The sequence below is a fragment of the Eleginops maclovinus genome, chromosome 19 (genome assembly GCF_036324505.1).
Source record: "Eleginops maclovinus isolate JMC-PN-2008 ecotype Puerto Natales chromosome 19, JC_Emac_rtc_rv5, whole genome shotgun sequence".
In the NCBI taxonomy this organism is placed as follows: domain Eukaryota; kingdom Metazoa; phylum Chordata; class Actinopteri; order Perciformes; family Eleginopidae; genus Eleginops; species Eleginops maclovinus.
The window spans coordinates 7,951,427-7,973,774 of NC_086367.1; the positions used below are offsets into that span (position 1 = coordinate 7,951,427).

Sequence of the window (22,348 nt, forward strand, 5' to 3'; positions counted from 1 at the left end):
CTTGCACACAGCGCTCACATATAGGGGTCAACAGCAGTACAACCAAGTCTAGGCAAATTCAATATTTGGGTTGGAAATCAACTGACAATAAATCTAATCATCCAGATTCATTACCGGCATTGACTTGGTTCATGCGGTTGGCTCTTTTAAGCAGCGTAACACAACATTAGTGCTGAAATAAATCCTGCTAGGCTGAAATTAATTATATTGTGTTATAAAATGTGACACTTGGTAAGCTTGGCTGAGGGTAAACAGGGTTGCTTTGGTAAATGTGATCAGTTAATGTGTGGGCAATCAGGGTATAAGTAAAAAAAAAAAAGAATAGAAAGGTTGGAACTGAATGAAAGGAAATGAAAAGATGATCATATGGACAGTTTTGAAGAGTTAATTTAGCTAGAAATATTTGAAAAGTGAAACCTTGAGCATCGGTGGAAGCCATGTCTAGAGTTGAGAGAATAGACATGTTTCAGCGGGATAGAGAGTTCCAAGTAACAAAGAGCATAAGAGAGGGAATCGCTGAACAAGTGCTAACATACGACTGCCAACGGGGATAAATGAAACTTCCGGTATTTCGCACAAGCAAATCCACATCAGCATTAAAGCAAACTGGTCATTAATCAGATTTAGGTCTTCTAAACGCATGTGTTAGTGAACAGGACAGTCTGAATATAAGGAGAGGGCTGCTTTAATGACATCTCAAGCTACGCTCCATTGATCCAACTCTTTCAAAGAGAGCAGTTTCTTATTCACTGGTCAAATAAATACCTTTACATAGCTGTGGAAAAAATGTGATTGGTACAGGAGTGTTAATTTTGGGTGAGGCACACGTGTGAGTAGTCAGAGCCATCGTCATGGTGACTGCAGATGATGGATGACTTTGTCTCCAAGTTGTTTTAACAGTTGTTTTAACGTCCCCTTCCTCCGCACCACAAGACCTACAGTAAATGTTCAGCCTCCGGCACGCAGCCAACACAATGAGGAGATCTCAGTTTATGCAAATCCTTCTAGAATTTACTCTTTGAGAGTTTATGGAAACACAACAAGACTTTGGCAGTGATGTTAAAGCAAGGGATAGGCTTTGACCACTGTGATTGATCTGCAACAGACGGTAATGGACGTCTGGGCTTCAAATCCTGCTTTCTGTATGCTACTGGAAAGAATTACGCTCAAGTGAACTGATTGTACAAACAGTAGTGGCTGAATTAGTGAACAAAGTAGGAGCGAGCGGGGGCCAAGGTTTACCACGCCACATGTTTTATGGAGCTTTCACCGCGGAGGCTAAACATATTCATCACTGATTTGAAGCTTGCTTTCGAAGTAACAAAAAAAATGGAGGGATGAAAAGGAAAACAGGACAGTTGAAAGAAAGAATTATGGGAAAAACACACTAAATCTCTTGAATGGATTCATCTTTTTACACTATCAACAGCACACCATGGTCTTGGCTACTGAACACAAATAAAGACTGGTTTTAAAATTCTGAAATAACAAGACCACAAAACCCTGAAAATGTAAGTGAATCCCTCCGTGCGACAGTGTTGACTTTGCCCATTATGACATACTGACCACGACGTCCTGAGCTTGGTTTTCCCTTTATAACACGATCATTTCTCCCTTTTGTCTTTACATGAAAGTGACCGCTTGGCCGCACCTAAACATGGCTGACTTGACTGGCCTGTCCACTTAATGCGATTAGAACCATTTTCCTTTTGATCTCCAGCTTCCGCTTTCATGCCAATTCATGCTTGGAGCGTGGCTTCCTCTGATTCTACCCAGGACCCCCTGTTGCCAGCTGCACCTCACCTTCCTGTGAAACCACATTCTTCACTGCCATCGCTGGCACAACATGTTTAAATATAGCCAGTTCAAGAGTGGTGTAACAGGTTTTATTACATTATGAGTGAATATTGATTTACTGTAAATGCTTCCTCCACTAGAGCTCTGACGCAGTGGCTATCTGTCTTCCAGCTGTGCCTCAAACAATCTGATATAAAGCTGAAGTTAATATCAGACTTGTCTTTGATCTTTGTTGGAAGTGATGCATTAACAACAACGATTTTCCAGAAATGAAGCTTTACAGCGTCGGAGAATAGGAAACAGTTTTTAAAAGGCCTGAAAAAAAGCCAAGACAGAAATCTTGTAAGAAAGAAGTTATCAGAATCTATCTTTATTTCCCTTTTTCCATTCCTACTCTCTCAAACACATGCGCTGACATCTACTGTACAACACCTGTCAATTGGCCGACGTTGTTTGAGGTTGATGAGATTCCACTTACATGCGAATTATGTTCTTAACACTGAAGTTTTCCAGAGGGGCGATGTCGGGGTCGCCCTTCTCGTCCTGCAGGACTATCTGCTGGAGGATCCTGTCTAAGAGCTGCCAGTGCTGCAGGCTGCCACCACCACGTTTATCTAAGTAAGGAGACATAGTAAGGTCATACCAATATATTTGTCAGTTTAATATGAAAAGTTGGCCTAAGATGAAAGTACACTTTATTTGTTAATTATTTTAATGTTATAACAAGCTTCCTGTCATGCATGTACTCACAGGGCATCTGGAGGCAGTGCTGGAGGATGGACAGGAGGTTGGGGTACGCATCTGAGTGGCTCAGCTTCTTCTTGATCAGCTCAAACATGGCACCGGCACTCTTAGTATCAACGTGGGACTATCAAATAAAGAACAGGTTTGAATTACAATACAGTTTGACCATTAATTTGTTTGCCTTTGGATCAGTCGAGCCATATGGCAGCCAAACCATAGAGCCAATTGAAGCCATGCTAATAAACACAAATGATCGGGGGGGAAATGGTTACTCACAGTATCAAATCTTTTGGCTAACTCTGAGTCATCTTCATTCCGCACCATCTCAAAGAAATCCAAATGCCTGGGCAGGGAAAAATAATAGCCTGAGATTAGAGCAGTTACTGCCTCTTCACCACAAACAATAACAAAGTCAATTTCTACACAACACACGGGTGAAGCATGATTTTTGCTGAAGAGTGATATCATTTATTAGTTTATTGCTCATTGGCTTCTTCCTCACCTATCCAGAGTGGCGTTCTCATGCTCTCTGAGCTTGTCGATGACCGGCTGGATGCCCAACATCAGGAACTCGTATCTTAGGTGGAGTCGGAACTCAAGGTTGTCCTATAAATAAAAGAACAATCAACAAAACGACATCAGAAAAATGCTAATCATTTGACTTCTCAAATGGACATTGGTTATTAGATATCAACCATGTGCCTGGTAATCACATTTGCATTTCAAACAACATTTACTATTGGTGAAATAACAAGAGAAACATTGTGATTAAGAAAGACATGACAAAAAATCATGTAATAAGTGGAAGTGGATTTTTCAACCACCGGAAAGAGCTGAGCTAGCCGTATCTCCTGCTTTTCTAGTCTTTATGCTAGGCTAAGCTACCTTAAGTTCAGCGGCTTCTCGCTGTAGCTTTTTAGGGTTAGGGTTAGCAAGGAAACACTAGAGCGAAATAACCTTCTTAGCTAACTCTCTGCCCGAATGTCCATTCGTTTATTTTCCAAAAATGTAGAACCCTTATGTTCACATAAACTAGGGTGACCAGATTTGAGGTGGCGAAAAAGAGGACACTTGCGATTGTTGGGGGGGAAGTCTAAGTACAGTAGACTTCTGTGCAAAGCGCCATTCAATTTAAGTACACGCTTAATGGTCCCATGAAAAACTGTGAAAACCGGACGTTTTCATGAATTTATAAAACCCCCCCGGACGCTCCGGACAGGACATAAAAAGAGGACATGTCCGGGCAAAAGAGGACGTCTGGTCACCCTACATAAACATTATAATTGGAAGCTAACAGAGGCTAACACCAGATTTGGGTATAGGCTAGTCAAACCTAAAGAGGGATTCTTGATTCGTTAAAACTTCAAGTAAAATTGAAACATTTCCCATACAAATGTGTTGACTTCTTGAACTAAATTCAACTGAAGTTGTTTTCCTTCCTTTGTTTAATAGGGTGTATCTAAAATGCCTATGGATGTGCTCACCTCCCCTGCTCCAGCATTGAGCACAGCGTTGATGAAGGACATGATGGCAGTCTTTAAGTTGACCTCGTCTCTGTAGCGTCCTGTACTCTTGTCCAGCTCATTCAGCAGCGTCTACATGGGCATGACAGATCAAACAGTTAGCTATCAAGTAGGTTGGATCCAAAAATACATTTTCCACATTTAAATCATCAGATAGCAAACGAGTCAGAGATTGAAGGAACATGTTGCTACAATCTTGATTTTTCAAAACACAACATTAAAGAGAAACCTTGATAACACATTTCTTAATACCCTTTTTTCCCTCTGAAACTTACACCGACATACTTAAGCATCTTAATCATAACTCAAAAGGCCTCCAAAGTTCAAAATCACTCAGCCCCTGTGGTGTTAGCTTAGCCTGAGGTGGTATGATTTAGCACACACCCCGGGGAGACGCGTGAGATGTGGCTTGTTGACTCAGTCCTGCTAGTCACTTAAGCACCACACATACCATGACCTCCGTAATTCTGGATGTCCTCACTTGCCTTTAATATGTATGCCCACAGTGTTGACTTAACCTGAGGCTCACAGTCTGAGCTGCAGCAGCACGAGTCTCTAATCAAAATGACCACAGGGTGATTTATTTGAGCATCACTTTGAAATATTTGTCTGCAACTCCCCATTTTGTCTGTCTCCCCCATTCAACAGCAAAGGCCTCATACAGAAGGTATGTTGGACCATGAGTTTTCAGGTTAAACAGCATTTAGCACCCTCACCTGAAAGCGAGTCCTCTCCGCAGCGTATTTCTGGTAGTGCGCCATGGCCTGTAGAACCTTCTTGTGTCCGTCGGGCACCAGGCACACCGCCCCGAGAATCTCCAGCACGGCTACTTTGGTCTTGATGTTCTCCGTCCGCAGGCTCTGGGAGATGGTGTTGATGCTCTGAGGATGTGCGAGTACGTGTGCGCGGCCCTGGGAGTTGTTCATCAGGGCCTTGATGCAGCCGATGACCGAGGTGTGGACGCGGCTCTCCGACGTCTCGTAGTCCATGCTGCGCAGGAAGTTGAGCAGGCAGGTGAGGCCATCGAGCTCGATGAAGCGCGTGACAAACCTGGAGGAGGTGGGGAGGTAGATAAGTAGAGATTCAGAAGAAAGTCTATATCCATGGACTTTCCAGTAGTGTGGTGTGTCTTGTAAAGCTGTAAAAAACATTTCAAACCTTGGTTCATAACGTTGACATTCAATTTAGTTCTATTCATAACTTAGAGAAACATTGCATGGAATATTCTTTCTCTTTCTATTAAAACACCCATACACACACAGCAGCTCAACCATCTTTAGATGCTGTTGTATTATGTATAAGAAGTACTTATAAAAAGATATGCTGCAGTGCCCTGGTTCTCATAAACCATGAAGTTCACGTCTTGCCGTACAACATTTCAAATTTTTCTTTCTTTAATAATCTCTTCAAGTAGGCTTTATCCATATAAGATTTTTTTTTGTGATGATCAGATATAGTACATTTATTTGTCCAAAAAACAACCAAAGATATTGTAAAAAATTGTCTTCACAATATCCCACGGCACAAACTTCAAACTTCAGACACTCAATTTGAAACGCAGACCGTCTGTTATAACTTGTAGAGCATAAGCAAAGATAACAATACATTTATGAGAAAGCTCCTCCAGTGCCACTGTTCTACATGCTGAGTGCAGTAAATCCTCCACATGATGAGGAGACTGACCTTTTTGTGTATAGTTGGTGGAAAATTAAGTGCTACCAATCAAGAATCGCCTATGTCTTAGTAAAAGTATATGCACTCTCCTACTGACAACCTTCATTAGTTGAACTAATTAGAAATCAGCAAGTCATTACCCTCGCTGGATGAGAAGCAGACCTTTCTGAATGACAGGCAGGACGTGTGAACATTGAGCGCAGTCACATCTAGTGAGAACACCGTGGGCTCTATTGTAAATGACCTTCCCACTCACTAAGATTCCTGATAGGCCTCATAAATAATAAAACAAATGAGGGCTTGTATTAGGAGTAAAGAAGCAGAGGACGAATAGAGTAAAAGAGAAGAGGGGTGGACAGTGAGGAAAAGAGGAGAGGGTGTGATTTAAGATTTATTGCCCCTCATTGCAACAAATACATTGTTGTGATGTCAGAAGTTCCACTTGGCTCGAGCAGGCATGGAAAAAACAACGAAACATGTAAATCATCCAGTTATTATCCCTACAAACGATCAGCCGTAGATTTTCCAGCACACACGCGCATTCTTCACCTGGCATGACCAGTAAATCTTTCAAAGACAAAATCCTGTGATCTCCAGCAGCCCCCCGGTGTTAGATCAAGAGGTCATACATGAATGCACGCTTACAGCTGACCTTCCCCCACAATGTATTTGAATGGTAAAGACCGCACACAACAGAGAGCGTGCTTCTTGCTAAAGCTGCCGTCTCGGCCCTAGCTCCCCACCAAGGAGGCGAAAAATCAATCGAGTACATTAGCTACAACTGAAATCCGATGAAGCACAGACACTAGAACTAGAGCAAGGCAGAACTGATCCAACTGTTTCATGTCACACGTCTTATATCAGCAGTTCTCCGCCCTCAGAGAGAAAAAGGTGTCATGCCGGGAGAGAAATTAAGCTGAACATCCTTGTGATTAATGTATGGAAAAACAGGAGGGTGAGAGTTGTTGTTGGAGAAAGGGTTGAAGAGGGCTGGATGGGATTCAAGGCTTCGCTTGCTGCCTGCTTTACTTGGCACTGCTGCCTAGCCAAAAGCTTACCAAAAGAAAGTGTACACAAAAAACGGATGCACTAATCCTATGGACCAGAACTCTGTGCATTCACTTGTACAGAGAAAGGAGGATAAATGTGATGGGTACGGAGATGGGGTAGAGCGTTAGATTTAGGATTTTTTAAAACCCTCCTCGGGGTACTCCAGTTAAGTTTAAAACATTTTTTACAAGAAATACAGCTTCTCTTGTATACATTTACTGACCTGACATGACAGGTGGTACATTTCTACAAAAACCTCATTGGAAACCGTAAGGAAAAAGACATGAACCTTGAAAAATACTTTTCAAGTTATCAGAATAACTATCTGTCAATCTAACTATTGTCAAAGACGGTAAAGAAAAGCCTTCAGTGCACTTGTTTGCTTCCTTTCAATTAGCAAATATTCTGTAGTACTATAATTGGTCAGGCCTATGGATGCTCGGACACAAACATATTTATTGAACCCATGCACGATGGAATACGTGATCCTAGGATTCTTGTGAGATCTTGCAAGGTAAACCAATTTTAGCCAACCTTCGATATCATGGTGGAAGAGAAACATTTTCGTTGGGTTTGCACTTCCAAATGTTGTCGCTAGCTGGCAGAATGTAAATCTGCTCTGGGCACCAATGGCATTCTGTTAAGATTTTAAGTAAAAATTAGAGCCTGGTGGTTTTTCATTCCTTTGCCAACCAGTCAAGTTGCGTTTTACTTGTCATATTTCCTCATTCCTACTACATGCAAAGTAATGGTTCAATTTTAGATTAATAAATACAATGCATTTTATAGGTTTTTGTTGCATACATTTCACACAAACACATGGCATGGCTCTCTTCTCCTCTCCGCATCTTTCATCTTCTCTCCAGTGAGCACTACAATCAATGGACCCAATCTCCTCTAAATTTGGAACCGTTGACATTCACGCTGAGCCGAGTGGTATGCAGACCTTTTATCCCCTTTTCTTTTTTTTTGTTCTTGGTACCACCGCTGCATACTTGAAAAGCCGCTGGGTTTGCGTTTGAGACAGTGAGAGCTCGCATACGATATGAGCTCAGGCAGAGCTGAACAATACCAAGGTCGAGCAAACCACACATTAAATTGTTCAGACAGACAATGGAAAGAAGCGAGGAATATAACTTGGGATGGGACAAGGCTTAACAAAAGGGACTGTGTTGAGGCCAAGGATGGTCAAAGGTAACATGAGGTGCGGATTGAAACAGATATAAAACCAAGAGGTAGCTAATATTATTTTTTTGTACAGTATTTGCCAATGTGGTTGGTTACTCCCAAGGATTGTCATGTTATTTCCAATGTTGTAAACAGCATGAAACCCCGCAACCAAAGGCAGACAATACTCTGAATGAGCAAGACAGTGCAGAACCAGATGCTCAAATTTGAATTAATTGCAACAGACCAGACTTTTTGAGGTTTTAGCTCCAGAGACAAAAACATGCTGCCTTGTTGAACTACGGGCGACCCGTGCGTGGCAGAGTCGGTCAAGAGTTCATTCCTGCCTCAAAGCCTGACCACACTAACTTTTCAGAACGCTACACTCAAGCCATCATGTGCTCCATGCCTCTCTTCCGCATTACGTTTAATCAGCGCGCACACACTTAACATCTCCATCAAACACCCACTCACCTACCCCAAGGCACAGACACGCACCTATGTTTTACTATAAAAGAGCCAGAGTGTGGACGAGGGCCCCCGAAGTTCTTCAGAGGTGTGCTTTTAACTATTTGACCGAGGTGTCTGCAGCGTTGGAGGACAAGTCATATGATATCAGCACTGCTCTCACTCAAATAAATTTGACTTGATATGAGGCCCAGCATATTAACTGTGGTAAAAAAAAACCTAAGGGCAATGCACATAAAAACTGACACACACACATGTACAGATCACAATACAACCACGAGCCAAGGTGCACATCTGTGATGCATATAGTATATCATGGCAGGAAGGGAATGGCTATTATAGACTGGGCTTACAGTTAAATCTACAGGGAGAGGTTTTTGTGTGTGTTGCTGTTTTTGAACACAGTTGTGCATCTCCTGTGACTTATCTGTGAGAGTTGGAAACAAAAGCCAAACAGATTTCTCATAGAGTGGTCAATTTTGAAAGTTTTGGTTGCTTCCATAACTTCTTTCTTTCGGACTGGTGGAAATACACCGATCAGCCATAACATTATAACATTATAATTATAATAATGTAGTTGGGAAAAAATAAGAAAGGGCTCCAATTCCGTTAAGCAAAACCGTGAGATATCCGGCGGTAAAATGTTTAAAGACATAATATTTGCATGTAGGGGGAGCAAATGGTCCAGGGAGCTATTGACACAGGAGCAAAGAGAACGCCTTCAGTCCACTCGAGTCAATATTCTTGCTGGAATACATTTGCAGAAACAATGTCTTGCAAGAGCCGTCTTGGGAAGCATTGCGATGCTCTGCAGAGGTGAGCCCTGGGACTGCAATGCGTTCTGGGCCAACACGGCCTTAGTGACCTCCGGGAAAGCTTAATTTCCTGTCCTTTCTGAGTTATTTCACCACGGAAATGACACAATGGTGAGATACAAGAATGTGCACACGGTATGCTCCTCGGCACGCACATAAACATCAGTGCAGATGATTTAACGGGTCAACAGTGCTTACTGTATGTAAGCACACTTGAATGTGTAGCTCAAAAATCCACAAGAGAGGATAAATATTTAAATATCTGGAAGCTAAATTGACACCAGGCTGACTACATGGCTGTATCAGTTCGTGTTTGCATGCTGGCCCTCATATGCACACTTCAGTTTTATGTGAGTAAACACATGTGATGGTTCAAGCTCCATTTGAGAGATGGTAAACAAAGCAATAACAGCTGGCAGGGAAACCAGATAAGCTGTAAACTCACTAAGAAACAAACATAGCCCATGTCCAAATGTCTCTGTTTATGGCTGTTTGTGATGAATCAAATGTATATTTGTAGATAAGACATCTGGGCCATTAAATTGGTTTTAACTATTAAAATCAACCCTGACAATAGGTGGATGGAGTACAGCATGTCTTCCTGTAAAAATATACCTAACTGTTGTCACCTCGCTCTGTCTGGCCCTATTATGCTCATTTACAGGTTCATATTTGTATTTTGTGGCTCTACTATGATATGTTTACATGCTTTAATGTTCAAAAAGCTCTTTGTTTTTCTCATACTGCCTGTGCTGCAGCACCTCTTTTCACCCTCTGAAACCAGAGCCCAGTCTGCTACGATTGGTTAGCTGGACGGCTCTGTTGTGATTGGTAAAATGCTTAGCGATGACCCGGGATTACCGGGGTCCGGAGTGTTATTTAAAAAATGTATTCTGTTACAATTAGTAGTTACAGTTAAAAACATTTACTCAGTTACCAAATCCAAGTATCAAAATATAAAAGTAATGTGACTTTGAAATAGATATTCTGAAGCTTTTCAATGCTGTCACCATGAAATAACTATTATAATCGGTGTCATTATCACATTCCATATTCATTAAACCTTATCACCTCACATTGTCAATGGGGATGGCAATCAGGTTGTGAGTGGGTGTTCTGCTGACAATGTGCTGTTTTGTGCGCTCGGCCTGGCACCCTGCATGCCCACCATGTGTTTGTGTCCTGTGGCCCTGCAGAGCGGGCTGAGGGCACAAGGGCACCTCTTCACAAGCAGACTCAGCTGCCTCTTTGAAATGCCGCAGGGAGGGAGGGAGTATCGGGCACTCATCCAAACACACAAATCAACGCATAGACACCACTGTGTTTCAGTAAATGCTGCCATAAAGGGAGACAGTACTGCACACACACCCTGTGAAGCAGAAAGTCCTCTATTTTTTGTTTTAGACTCCCATTTGTCACCAAGGCGAGGACATTTACACACTGCCCAGGATTTCCCTGAAAACCCATATACTGTGGGACACACCTGCTCCCCACATCACTGGAAAGCACATCTGCGTGCTAATGAGCAATAACTCACTCTGGGTACAGCAAGGGCGCAGGTGCATTACTGACTCCAGCCACTTTTGATAATTAATTAAATACACTAGTATAAAATAAAAGGAGTTAATGATTAATAGGGAAACTAAAACTGCATGGCTAAACACCCGCAAATAAAATAAAAAATAGTTAAAGGTCCCCTATTATGCAAAATGCAGTTTTTGCTGTCTTTTATACATAAATATGTGTCCCCAGTGTGTAAGGAGACTCACAAAGTGTCAGAAAATACAACCCTCTCTCTTTTCCTCCTTACCCACATCTCTAAAAATGGAGGCACAAACGAGCTGTTCCAGATTTGCTGCGGATATGACGTCATATCGGAAATGGGGGCTGGTTTTATGTTGAACTCCTCGCAACGTCCCGCCCAAGTTACACGTCCCAACCTATCGTCCGCAATATACAGTCGCGAGCTGAATAACCTCTGCAGCTCCTCTGTGTGTCTGTGTAGGAGGTCTGCAGGAGGGACTTAGAGTAAATCTGTTATATATATATTATACATATAATGTCTCTGTTCCAGTGGTAAACACTGAGAAAACAAGTGTTTCAGAAATAATGCGTGATGTGGTTTGGAACATAAAATGGCATTTAATCACAGCAGCATTTAGCTGAGTATCTCAGTTAGAAACGTTGCTCTTCAGACAGAGAGCTGCATGACGCTCCAAAGGGGCGTGGCCAGCTTCAGGTCTGCTCAAATTTAAAGAGACAGTCACCGAATCAGCACTTCAGGAACAGGGCTGAAATAGAGGGGTATGAGGCATGCTAGAAAGGGTGATCTGTTTGGTATTTTGAGCAAAACACTTCACAGACATGTTTTGTATAGATATTGCCCTACAATATATTGTTAAAATATAGCATAATAGGAGACCTTTAAAACAAAGATGTATCACTGTCGACCTGAAATACCTGAAACTGGGTCCCGCTGCTTGAATTCAGCATGTATCTCTTGGATAATGTACCATCTTTAGAGTTTGAATTGTCCAAATTACACAATGCAACCAGCTGCTACTGACTATGGGAGATTCATAACTCTTCAAGACAAAGTACCAAGATATGTTGCCTTTACAAGCCTTTTTTGTACATCAACTCTGGAAATCTACAGTTACATGAACAAGTGAGAAAAGAGTAGCTTCACCACTCCTAAGAGTTACTGATAAAGGAATATTGTATTGTATATTGTAATATGTTTGTGCATTTGCATGATTTATTGCTATAGTGGGTTATGACATACAGTAAATGACATGACAGGATTCCACTCATTGCATTATTTTTTCCTGAACTCCAAATCTTAACAAAGGCTGTTTTAACAGAACAGTTAACCAGATGCAAGTCCACATTTGGTGTCCAAAGTTACGTGATTCATTTAGATTTATAAAGTGCCTCCCAAATGTTTTCCCTCATCTTATTACAACTCAAGCAAGTTGCTGGAATAAATGCACAAAACTTATGCAATGCATCTGGAATATAGTGTCTTCTTACCAGCCGTGTTTCTAGTTATAATGTTTTGGATACCCCTGCATGCACCGAAACAAACACAACCATGCGCACGCACACTTGGCCTACAAACACACACATTTAACCCAGACATGACCCAGACACTGAGTCTGCCCCAGGTTTTTGTCACTCTGCACATTAGGTCTGTCACTTGTGAAAACTCAACACCCACGCTTTTGGTCCAGACCACTGCATCATGCAACTGGCACGGGCTGAGGGATAGCCTTATAGGAGCTGCTGATGGGGAGAGAAGGGTGGTTTCTATTAGAGGCCTGTCCAATGTCCTTGTGTTTTTTTTGTGGTGACGAGAGAAGAATAACAGCTGTGGATGCCCATGTCAGGAGTAGAAACAATATCATTAATTGGGCGTATTTAATTGGAAGATATTTCTAAGGTCCCTGCCATGACAAGAGACATACTTGGATTTAATACAGCATAACCTTAACAAGTCCTATAGCAGGAATGCATGACTTTAAGGAGAAGTGAGTAATGCAGAGCTCTGTGGTGCCTGCAGCAGAGGAAAATGTCACAGTTTAAAATGGACAGAGAGATTCTCTTACCTCATTGGCTGAGTCCGAAGGGCTGTCTTCAGATCTTCCACCACCTTGTTCCTCATTTCCATTTCCTCCTCGTCAAAGGCAAACAGGGTCTGCATCTGTGGAAAATGCAGAGAAATTAAATACAAATAAAATGTTGTGAAAATATAGAGCTGTAACGATAAGTCGACTTGTTAATTAGTTGGTCATCAGAAAAATGCCTACTTTGGCTACTACAAAACTGTAGATTTCTTGCTAAATTGTGTATTATAACTTATTAAACTGATTATCTTTGGGCGTTGGACTGTGAAAACAAGATATTCAAAGACATAACTTTTGATATTGGGAGACTGGGATGGACAAGTTTCAATTTTCTATGACATTTTATAAACCAAACATTAAGAGTATTCAAGTAAAAAATCAACTTATTAATCAATAATCATAGTTGGTTGACAAGCTGATTGATACTGCTGCATTTTGGCTTTTAAAGCTGGTGTTATTGGGCTAAGTATTGATTTATTATTCATACTGAGTGGACACCACAAAGGTAATCTCATTTTGGAAGCCATCTAACAACAATAGTTAATATAAAAAAATGTTGGTTTAAATTGTTTTTTTTTTCCAATTACTATCACTGATAATTAGAGCCTCATTAGTAGCTCCCACTTCCCATTTCGTTCTCCCTGTTTGAAGTTATATAAGGTGCCAAAATAAGTCAGGCAGCCCATTAACTCCAATCAAGCTAACAACAAATCATAAAAAACAGACTTAGACCGGTGGTAGTGTTAATTCATTTCTGTATCACTTAAAGGCTCCACACAGCAACATCAAAGAGCTGCTGTGCTCCCATTAGTCAGGGCCACAGCACTTCTGTTTAGCCTCTGCAGGCTTTTTCCAAGGCAAGTCACTGACAACTGCTAAGGTTCAAACAGTGTGCGTTTTAGCAGTGGAGTAGGCTAGTCAAAAAACTGACAATTAATTTGCCTTGAGTAAATATTTGCTTGAATGTGACGCTGTTTTCCAGTCCTTAAAATATTTCAAAAGAAAAAAAAGGCATACAGGTCAAAATTTTGAGCTAATATTCCAAAACAAGACGGTACTTTTTGAGCCAGCGTAGCTAAGAGAAGTTGGACCCCATGTTTGACTACCTCACAACATCTCTGCTCCAAGTGTTTAATCTAGAAACAGTGCAGTCAAAACATCCATCGAGTTGACTTAGCCTCAAGTCCAGATGGTTCGTGGATGCTGTGCCAAGAAGCAAAGGCTCTGGCTCCTGTTTCTCTCAAGAATATGTTCATAGTCAATGGGAAGTTGGACACAACAAGTGTTGGGGAGAGTGGATGTTTTGGTCGTGCTGCGAGCCAGCTCACCGTGTCAATGAGTCTCGCCAAATGACTCCGTCCTACATCTGCTATTTGTAAAGTAATTCCGAACTTTTGGCCAACACGCACATGAGGATGCTATTACAGTCTGTTGGTAAACCAGCAGAAGGTACTTCCCTTAATCCGTATTATGGGAAGTGCCCCCTAGAGCCAGAACCATGCCTTCGAACTGGTCATTGGTGCATTGTTAACCCAGTGAGGGGTGAGTGCAGCTCATCAAAACCTTAATAAAGACCATGTGGGTCACTGATGCGCCAAGTAAAAAGTATTTATTTAAATAGTTAGAGGCACAAAACATAATTAAGCTGACAAAAGACAAGCTCAAACATACAGCTCCAGAAAAAAATAAGAGACCACTCCAAAGGTTTCTTAAATCTTTATCTCTACATGTATGGCAGCCATTCCAGCGTATGTTGAACTCCAACACAGAGACAAATTGTCTGCAGTTTAAAGAATATAATAAAAACTAATAATCATCATTTAACTCAAAGACATGTCTATAAATAATAAAACAAGAGAAAATGATAATGCTGAAGTGGTCTCTTAATTTTTTCCACGGCAGTAGCTGATATGCTTTTGTTCTTATGTGGCTATAAACTAACAACTGAAATGGATAGGAATGATGTGATCGGAAACTCGTGGCATTAACAGCTCTGTTTAAACAGTTAGAGTTCAATTGAGTGCCAGGTAGTTTGTTAGAAAACCATGTTGTTAACGTCACAGCAAAGCGATGTTGCTTGTAAACTGCACAAAACTTCCCAAAACAGAAGCTTTGTAATTAAGCTCAAGTTTTACTAAAGCACTAATGAAAAGCTACTGTGGTAGTTTGGGATGAATAAAGTATTTCTGAAATATTTCTGAATACAATCTTCAAAAAAATAGATTACACATCATTTAGAGAATGGTGGGGGAACTAATTGACGTTTTCACAGTTTCTGAAACTGATGTTTTTTAACGTACTTTATCATAAAAATGAATACACATTTAAAGAGTCAGAACTGTTTTGTATTGTTTGTGAAGAGTGATGTTGGATTTAGATCATCCATCTTTGCTCATTTCATGTTAGCCTTTGTTCCCCTCTGGTGTACATATTCCAAAGGTTTAAAAATATATATATAAGTCCATTTTAAATGGTCAGTATACTTATCGGTATCAGCCTATAAAAGCAAGTAGCTACTGGTTTTTGGCTGAAATTGTACATTCCTATTGCATAGGTAAAGGTTTACCTTTAAATGTAGGCTACTTTAACAAATGTGTATCATGTTAAACAGTCTTCACTCAATCAACTGCTTAGTTCAAACAAATAAAATCAGTTTACAGCTAAAAAAAATAGGTGTAACACTTGAAAGCACTGTAATGCCATAGCAAGGCTACAGAAACCCTTGTCAGAGTCATGAGGAAATTTGAATTATCACACAAACGAATAACCTCAGGGCTCTGACTTTATGAATGAACATCAAGATGCTGGTTGTCCAGTTATCTCTCAGGGCGGCAATGGGAAAATGAGCTCATCCAATAACTCAGTAACTGTCAAAGGGTCTTCCCTTGTGAGCGCGGCAAGAGGCCAGGACATGAAGTCATGGACGACGAGCAGAGGTTGAAAATCGCTTTTGTCACGATGCTGGAGAAAATGGATGATTGATGGTGAGAGTTAAAATAATATTCAGGAATAGGAGGCAAATGGTCGAGTAATGGTGAATAAGGGGACACTGTGCTCAAGTGGTGTTTTAACAATGGACAACAAAAAGGGAAGGAAAACTGCAAAAATATCTTTCTTCAAAACCTTATTTTGATTTATTATAAAGTTAAATTCTTCTTGATGCATTTGAAAAATATAGACATTCAATGTGAATAGACTTTGTTGAAACACTTTCTTTTCAATTTTATGCACTGACACTTAGAAAAGGCCTAAAGCAAGTGAACGCTAATATCTCATATCATTGGCACAATGTTCCACTGTATTAAGATTTTTATACACATGACTTACAGACTCAGGTTGTTTTGCACAGTAGGTACAGTAAAAAAGGAAAAGTCAGGCTGAAACATAACTCTGACAGTGTGTCTGACACATAATAGCACAGAGGCACCGCTGCAGCACTGGTGGATTTTAAATTCCTGGCAACTCACAAATCAGCACTTTTTCTCGACTAAAATACTGTGCATGTCTGCGTGAGTGTGTGCTTTCCGTCTGAGCCTTCAAAAGAATGACAGCAAAATTGTTTCTCCAGACCTGAGCTCAAGTACCTACAGAAGTAGCTCGTTCCCATCCCTGGAGTCGAGGCAGCAAACAAAAACAGCTGTAAAAATAGCAACCCTTAACATGGGTTGTTGCTATAGGGTTTTTTTTTGCCAGAAAAACAAACAGCATTGTAATAAACAAATATTAAATGCCATTCATTTTGTTGACCCTTGGTTTTTATTGTAAGTTATGGTTGATCACTTTATCTGATTTATGGCTTGGAACCACTTGTAAACATATAAAGTGTTGCTCTGCTTGGGTAGATTTAGAAGAAGAAAAAAGTGCCCTAGTGGAATTGCTGAAAAGTCCATTACTGACATGGGAGGCTGAGGACTTTCTCCACCAATGACCAGCTACTCTCTAAATGTCATGCTTACATGTCAACCTTGAAGAGCCCCTTTAAAATGTCATGTTTTATGCTCTCCAAACATTAGGGAGCCAACTTGTTGTCCACATAAGGACTCTGGGTCAGAGGTCTCTGCCCCAAAAGGGTCAGTGGCCGAATGTACAATCAAATCATAATAGTTACACGTTGTTTAAATGACACTGCCAGAAGATGTCTTTTTGAAAGCATCACGCTGTCTACTGGCAGCCAAAGTGGCTAGAAAAAAATGAATATTGTGGCTTTGTGTTTGACAGTCGTTCCTGCTGACTTAACTGCTGAGTGTCTAAATGGCCTTTTGTCATCACAGTGTGTGTGTGTGTGTGAATGCCGGGGTCACAGCGCAAGAATGTAGCCATGCGAATATAACGAGCAGTCAGCAGGGACACAATAAAAAAATGAGCCAAGAGTCTGAGAGGGGATGACTGAGTGAACAGTGACCTCTCATGAGTGGTGGTCTGATGCTCAGTAAGTGAATTATATAGTAATTATGAGGAGGCGAGACAGGCACTACACACACAAATGTTGTTTTCACAAGTTTAACAGATGGCTATTAAGCTTCCATAACATATCTGCTTTCAGACTTGTGAAAATTATTTATTTTGTGTGTCATTTTCTCGTAAATAACAAGGTTAGCATAATATAATGCCTCATTTGCATACCTATACATATAATTTCAGAAATGTTTTAATAAAAACAATTGTCTTAATGTTAGTTATCAACTGGGTTAGCTTTTAGTGTCCTGCAAGTGTATGGAATTTTACAATACGTACCTTTCAAATGTTTTTTTCTCGAAAATGTGATGAAAATAGATCAAATATAAGATTGTCTGGAAGCATTATGTACTGTATTTTATTCAACTGGGGATATTAGTAAAACGAAACAGACTTACAGCAGCCATGGAGTTGATGCGGTCGATGTAGTAGTCAGGCCAGCTGGTCGCAAGCTTGTTGGGATCCTCTTGTTCCTGTGCATGGAAACAAAGAAATATTTAGTCAATTTAAAAAAGAAATGCTCTGCTTGTTTAATGGTTATTTTAAGGAAATCGTATATTATAAAACAAATAGTTATGCTGAGCCTTTGACATTTCCGATAGAGGGACAAACTGTGTAACTTCTTTTGTTCTTCTTCATTCTTGGATAAAGTTCTTAGTCTTGAACAATTATCAGTACTATGTCCATTTCTTAACGACCTAATGCATTGTACTGAACAAATCAGGGCTGCTGGTGAGGGGTTTTCTTGTTTCAACACTACACTTATTGCCCCTGTCAAGGTGGATGTATTTTTGGCTCAGCTTGTTGGGTTGTTTGTTTGACTTCTGTCCCAATTTACATAGAGAAATAGTGTAGCATTGTCCAAGGAAGAACACATTACATTTTGGAGCAGAAATCTGAATCACAGGGTGGATACACACAATATTTTTCCCTTATAAAAACGGCCTTGGTGGACGTTTTGCACTCTCCTAGTGCCCTTGTAGTTTCATACTATTACACACTCCTAGTTACTTCTTCCTTTTTCTACCTTAGCTGCGCACTTCAACATTCATGCAGACTAAATGGATAAGGCAGTCTAGCCCACAATAACTGGGTCACAACATCTCAGAGTATTCACTTGTCCTAGCTTTTATTACAAAAAGACAGAGAGCAATAAGAGAGTAAGAAGAACTGCCTTGAGGAACGAAGAGCACTCCACAACAGTTTTCAAATTGCTCTGTCTGAGATCAATTTGTCCTGGCCAGTTGGAGGTAGCGTGGTGCCATGAGCAACCAAGGCACAGGGGAATACAGAGACCATGTTCCTCGTTCACATCTGGTCTTGTTTAGCCCAGGCTTAGAGCACTGGTAAAGCATTGTTATTGTTCTTGTTACTGTGTGCACGTCAGCAAGAGCTGGAAACTTACATTATGCAACATTAATGCACAATTGGATAGTTTTGTTAGATAATACAGACATACTTGACCACATTTTACTTGATCCACAAATGAAGAGGGCATTTAAAAAATGTCTTCAATAAATGTGATGTAAAAGCAGTGCAATGACCAACCTTTGGGTTCCAAAGACCCTGTAACTACTTTATTTATTGAGATCCCAATCATACACAAGGATTTGAATACCTGCCCTAACCTGTAGGAGTGGAAAGTTACAGTTAGATCAGTTGAAATAGGGAATACATCAGCTAACAGTAATACGTATTGTATAAAAGCCATTATACTCTAATAATGCTTTGCACACAGATTGATGAGATATTGTCAATGACAATATGTTGCAGCCATCAGAGCCAACTAAGCTCTCTTATAGCTTACTCTCTTCAAATGCAACAACTTCATTAACCACAAGGACGTTCATGCTGCAGCAAGACCTTATTAAATCTCACTGGGCTCCTTTTTGGTGTAGAAAATCTATATTTCCTGTCACCAAATCCCTTCATCTATGAAATGTAGCTTCAATACTTGCATGGTGGTAGAACACAGCTTTAAGCTAATTACATTTTCTGTTAATTAAGCCAGAAAAACTCCATTCTGGGACAGGCCTCAATCGATTGTCCCCAGAACATAAAACCCTCTTTTTATGACCACTAACCGAATGAACTTCCAGTCTGGACGTAAAAATGAGCTACAGAAACAGAAAATCCACTGATTTGTGAGTCCTATACACTCCAGCAGCTTCACTAACGACTTTTTGGGTTGGAGTATAAAGTTGTTCGATGTGGATTCCAGCCTAGTTAAGACCACTGTTTCTAATCTATGGTACCCTGTGCCAGCATTTGAGCACAAGCTAAAGACCTAGGGCAAAAACAATAGAAGTCACTGTACTACTCAGCTTGTGTTTTCAAGCTGGCCGTCATTTCCACTATACTTGCTGACACGCTCGGGACGGGATGCCAGACAGATCCTGACACTGAGATTAACAACTTAACTGCCTCTCTCTGGCCCTTCAGTCCAATTACAGTGGCAGACACGCCCTCAGAAACATCAGGTCGAGTCCAATGCAACATTTACTCTGCCAGTTTCACGAGCCAGAGTAAAGTACTGTAATGTTCTTCTTGTTTTCAGATAAATGAAAAATGATTGCTACAAGAGCTCAGTTATAGGGGTTCTGGTCTTATCAGTCTATACACTTCCTGAATATTTGCCCTTTTAATGGCATTTCTAAAACAGTGAAGTGATCTTATTTTTGAATCACAGTTGAGTGGTATTCAAATCTCTGGATAAGAAGCCAGACTCCAAATAAGTGGAACCTTTAACAAATTAAAAGTGCTAACAGGAGGCTTTTTATATGAATAGAGAGAGTGTATACACATGTGTATCATAGCATTTAACATTATTTATAAGCATGCATACTGAGTATACTACTCAGATACCAGTCACGTGCTTCGCTGCGACAGTTTAAGGTCAGCCCCATCATTCCATTGCAGCAATTACACACTTACACTACACTGTAAATTCCACACGTCTGGTGACATTAAATATGATTTACAATCCAGGTTGCAGCAAGCATACGAGGACAGGAATCCCCAACAGTGTATCAGGTATATTTCCGTAAGGTGTTGCCTCTTGTTACAACCATCTGTTGAGGGATATATCGTTTCTCCAAAGAGCCAAATACTTGACTAAAGCCAGGGTTCAAGAATATTTCTCTGTGTTTTTGGCAGGCTACTGAGTTTGCAGAGGCACCTGTTGAAAGAGTAGATAAAATTACTTTTTCAGCTCCCCCGCTGTCATGCGACAAGCCGCCTTACAGATCTCAAACCTCCTCAAAAGGTTTGAATGACAATAATGATTGAGTTCACAGATTGCAATAAACCTATGCACATATACATTTCAAGTCAAGGTTTCAAAACAACAGGATGTAGAAAGTCAAAATACTCAAATGGCCAGTAAACCTTTTGATGTGTCATGCAAGGTTTCTACTGTTTGCTTGACTCCTAATATATAAAAATGTACAGTTCACCCGGAAAAACTAAAACAAAACAACGTCTGTTGAGTATATTGAGTGACCTGTTCATTATGATTGGAACGAGACATTGCTGTAGAGTTTTTGAACAACAATTCATCAACAAAGATGTTACAACTGTTTTGTTTTTCAGTCTGTGGGCTTTGGCAGCCAAGTTACTTCTTTAAGGGTAGTCCAACTATTCTCTGCCAGAATCTATACATCGGCTCTCAGTGACATGAAAACATGTTTCCTTGAGTTCTTCAGTTTCTCTGGCAATTGAAGTGCTCCTTAGGCGCCTCAAACTTTGTTCCCATGTGCTCAGAGGGCCCCTGGGGGACCCTGACTGTAATGTGGGCGCTTACCGAGAGCATCGGTAAGATGCACGGAACTAAATGCAATACTGTAGATTCACAAAGAACACTTCATAAATAAAGAAAGGACACAAAAGAACTGCGTTAAAAATGGAAAACAAAAGACAGTCAGCAAATATTAAATAAAACAGATCAGTGTTGGACCAAAAAAAAGACTCCTCTAGGCAATTTTCAGAAGCAAACACCAGATATAAAGACTAAATACTCTAGCAAAGAGACTCTGAATTATAGTATGTCAAACTTTAATGATCTCCTTGGCAACGTCAAATGAGCACAAGCTTGACAATGAGGTTAATGTGTCTATTTCACTGCACCAACATAATATTCCTTTTGCATGCACCAAATTATTTACATTGAAATCCCTGTATAGCACTGAGAGTAGCACATGGGCTAACTACAACAGCATGGTGTTACAGCAAGACATTGGGATGTTTTAGCTATCATCTATGTATATTTATGTTTTTCTGCACTCGATGCTGCAGCTGTCACCACAGTACGTTCCCGTCTGCACAGCCATTGGGATTGTCCAACATTCCACACAGCCAATGTCTCTGCAGGGAATATTTATCTATGGAAGTCGGGATATAGAGTCTCACCAAGAAAGGCAGGAAATGGACAGGATATTGAATTCTGGACGATTATGTAACGCCTGCCGCCTCTTACAGGTACACACGTTTTAGCGCATGCTCAAGCAGAAATAGTTGCCTGGGGTCACATTAGTTTAAGTGATGGGGATAAAGCGCATGTGTATGACAAAACATAAGCTGCTGCAAGGTTAGGAGAGGGTAGAATGTGTGGATGCATATGGGACGATCAGGCCGCCCACGTTAAGCATGGAATTCCACTCACAGAGATAAAGAACCACATGTTTGGATGATTTCAGACAGCAAAGATTATATTCAGAAAATCCTCTTTTTAGGGAACTTTAGGACAGTAGAAAATATTGTGTGTCAGTGTTTTGATAAAGGGCCATATTGTGTGAGTGTTGGCTGAAAACACAGCGTGTGTTTCAGTGCTGGACTACTAATAGGAGTCAGGAGACCGTGTTTGGCTCCCAGCACTGAACGATTTTTCAGGAACTATTAGATGATACATCGTGTTCTCTACCTGGAGGCGGCTGGACGCGAGTCAGGCTTGAAAACACAAACAAACAACACACACATACACACACCCATCACAGACAGGAATGCAATTCACTCATGCAGAGATTTACTCACG

The 22,348-nt window shown here is 40.7% G+C and overlaps 1 protein-coding gene across 6 annotated transcripts in view; it reads right to left on the reverse strand.

Annotated features, from left to right (window-relative positions):
* daam2 (dishevelled associated activator of morphogenesis 2) overlaps positions 1 to 22,348 on the reverse strand; it is a 98,642-nt gene that overhangs the window by 22,338 nt on the left and 53,956 nt on the right. For all 6 annotated transcript variants that reach the window (XM_063908748.1, XM_063908744.1, XM_063908743.1 and 3 more), the window contains 8 exons: positions 17,718 to 17,792; positions 12,847 to 12,941; positions 4,781 to 5,114; positions 4,026 to 4,136; positions 3,044 to 3,147; positions 2,818 to 2,884; positions 2,548 to 2,665; positions 2,276 to 2,411 (listed from right to left, as the gene is read on the reverse strand). In XM_063908748.1, coding sequence (XP_063764818.1) covers positions 2,276 to 2,411; positions 2,548 to 2,665; positions 2,818 to 2,884; positions 3,044 to 3,147; positions 4,026 to 4,136; positions 4,781 to 5,114; positions 12,847 to 12,941; positions 17,718 to 17,792 — 1,040 coding nt within the window. The remainder of the gene's footprint in view (positions 1 to 2,275; positions 2,412 to 2,547; positions 2,666 to 2,817; positions 2,885 to 3,043; positions 3,148 to 4,025; positions 4,137 to 4,780; positions 5,115 to 12,846; positions 12,942 to 17,717; positions 17,793 to 22,348) is intronic.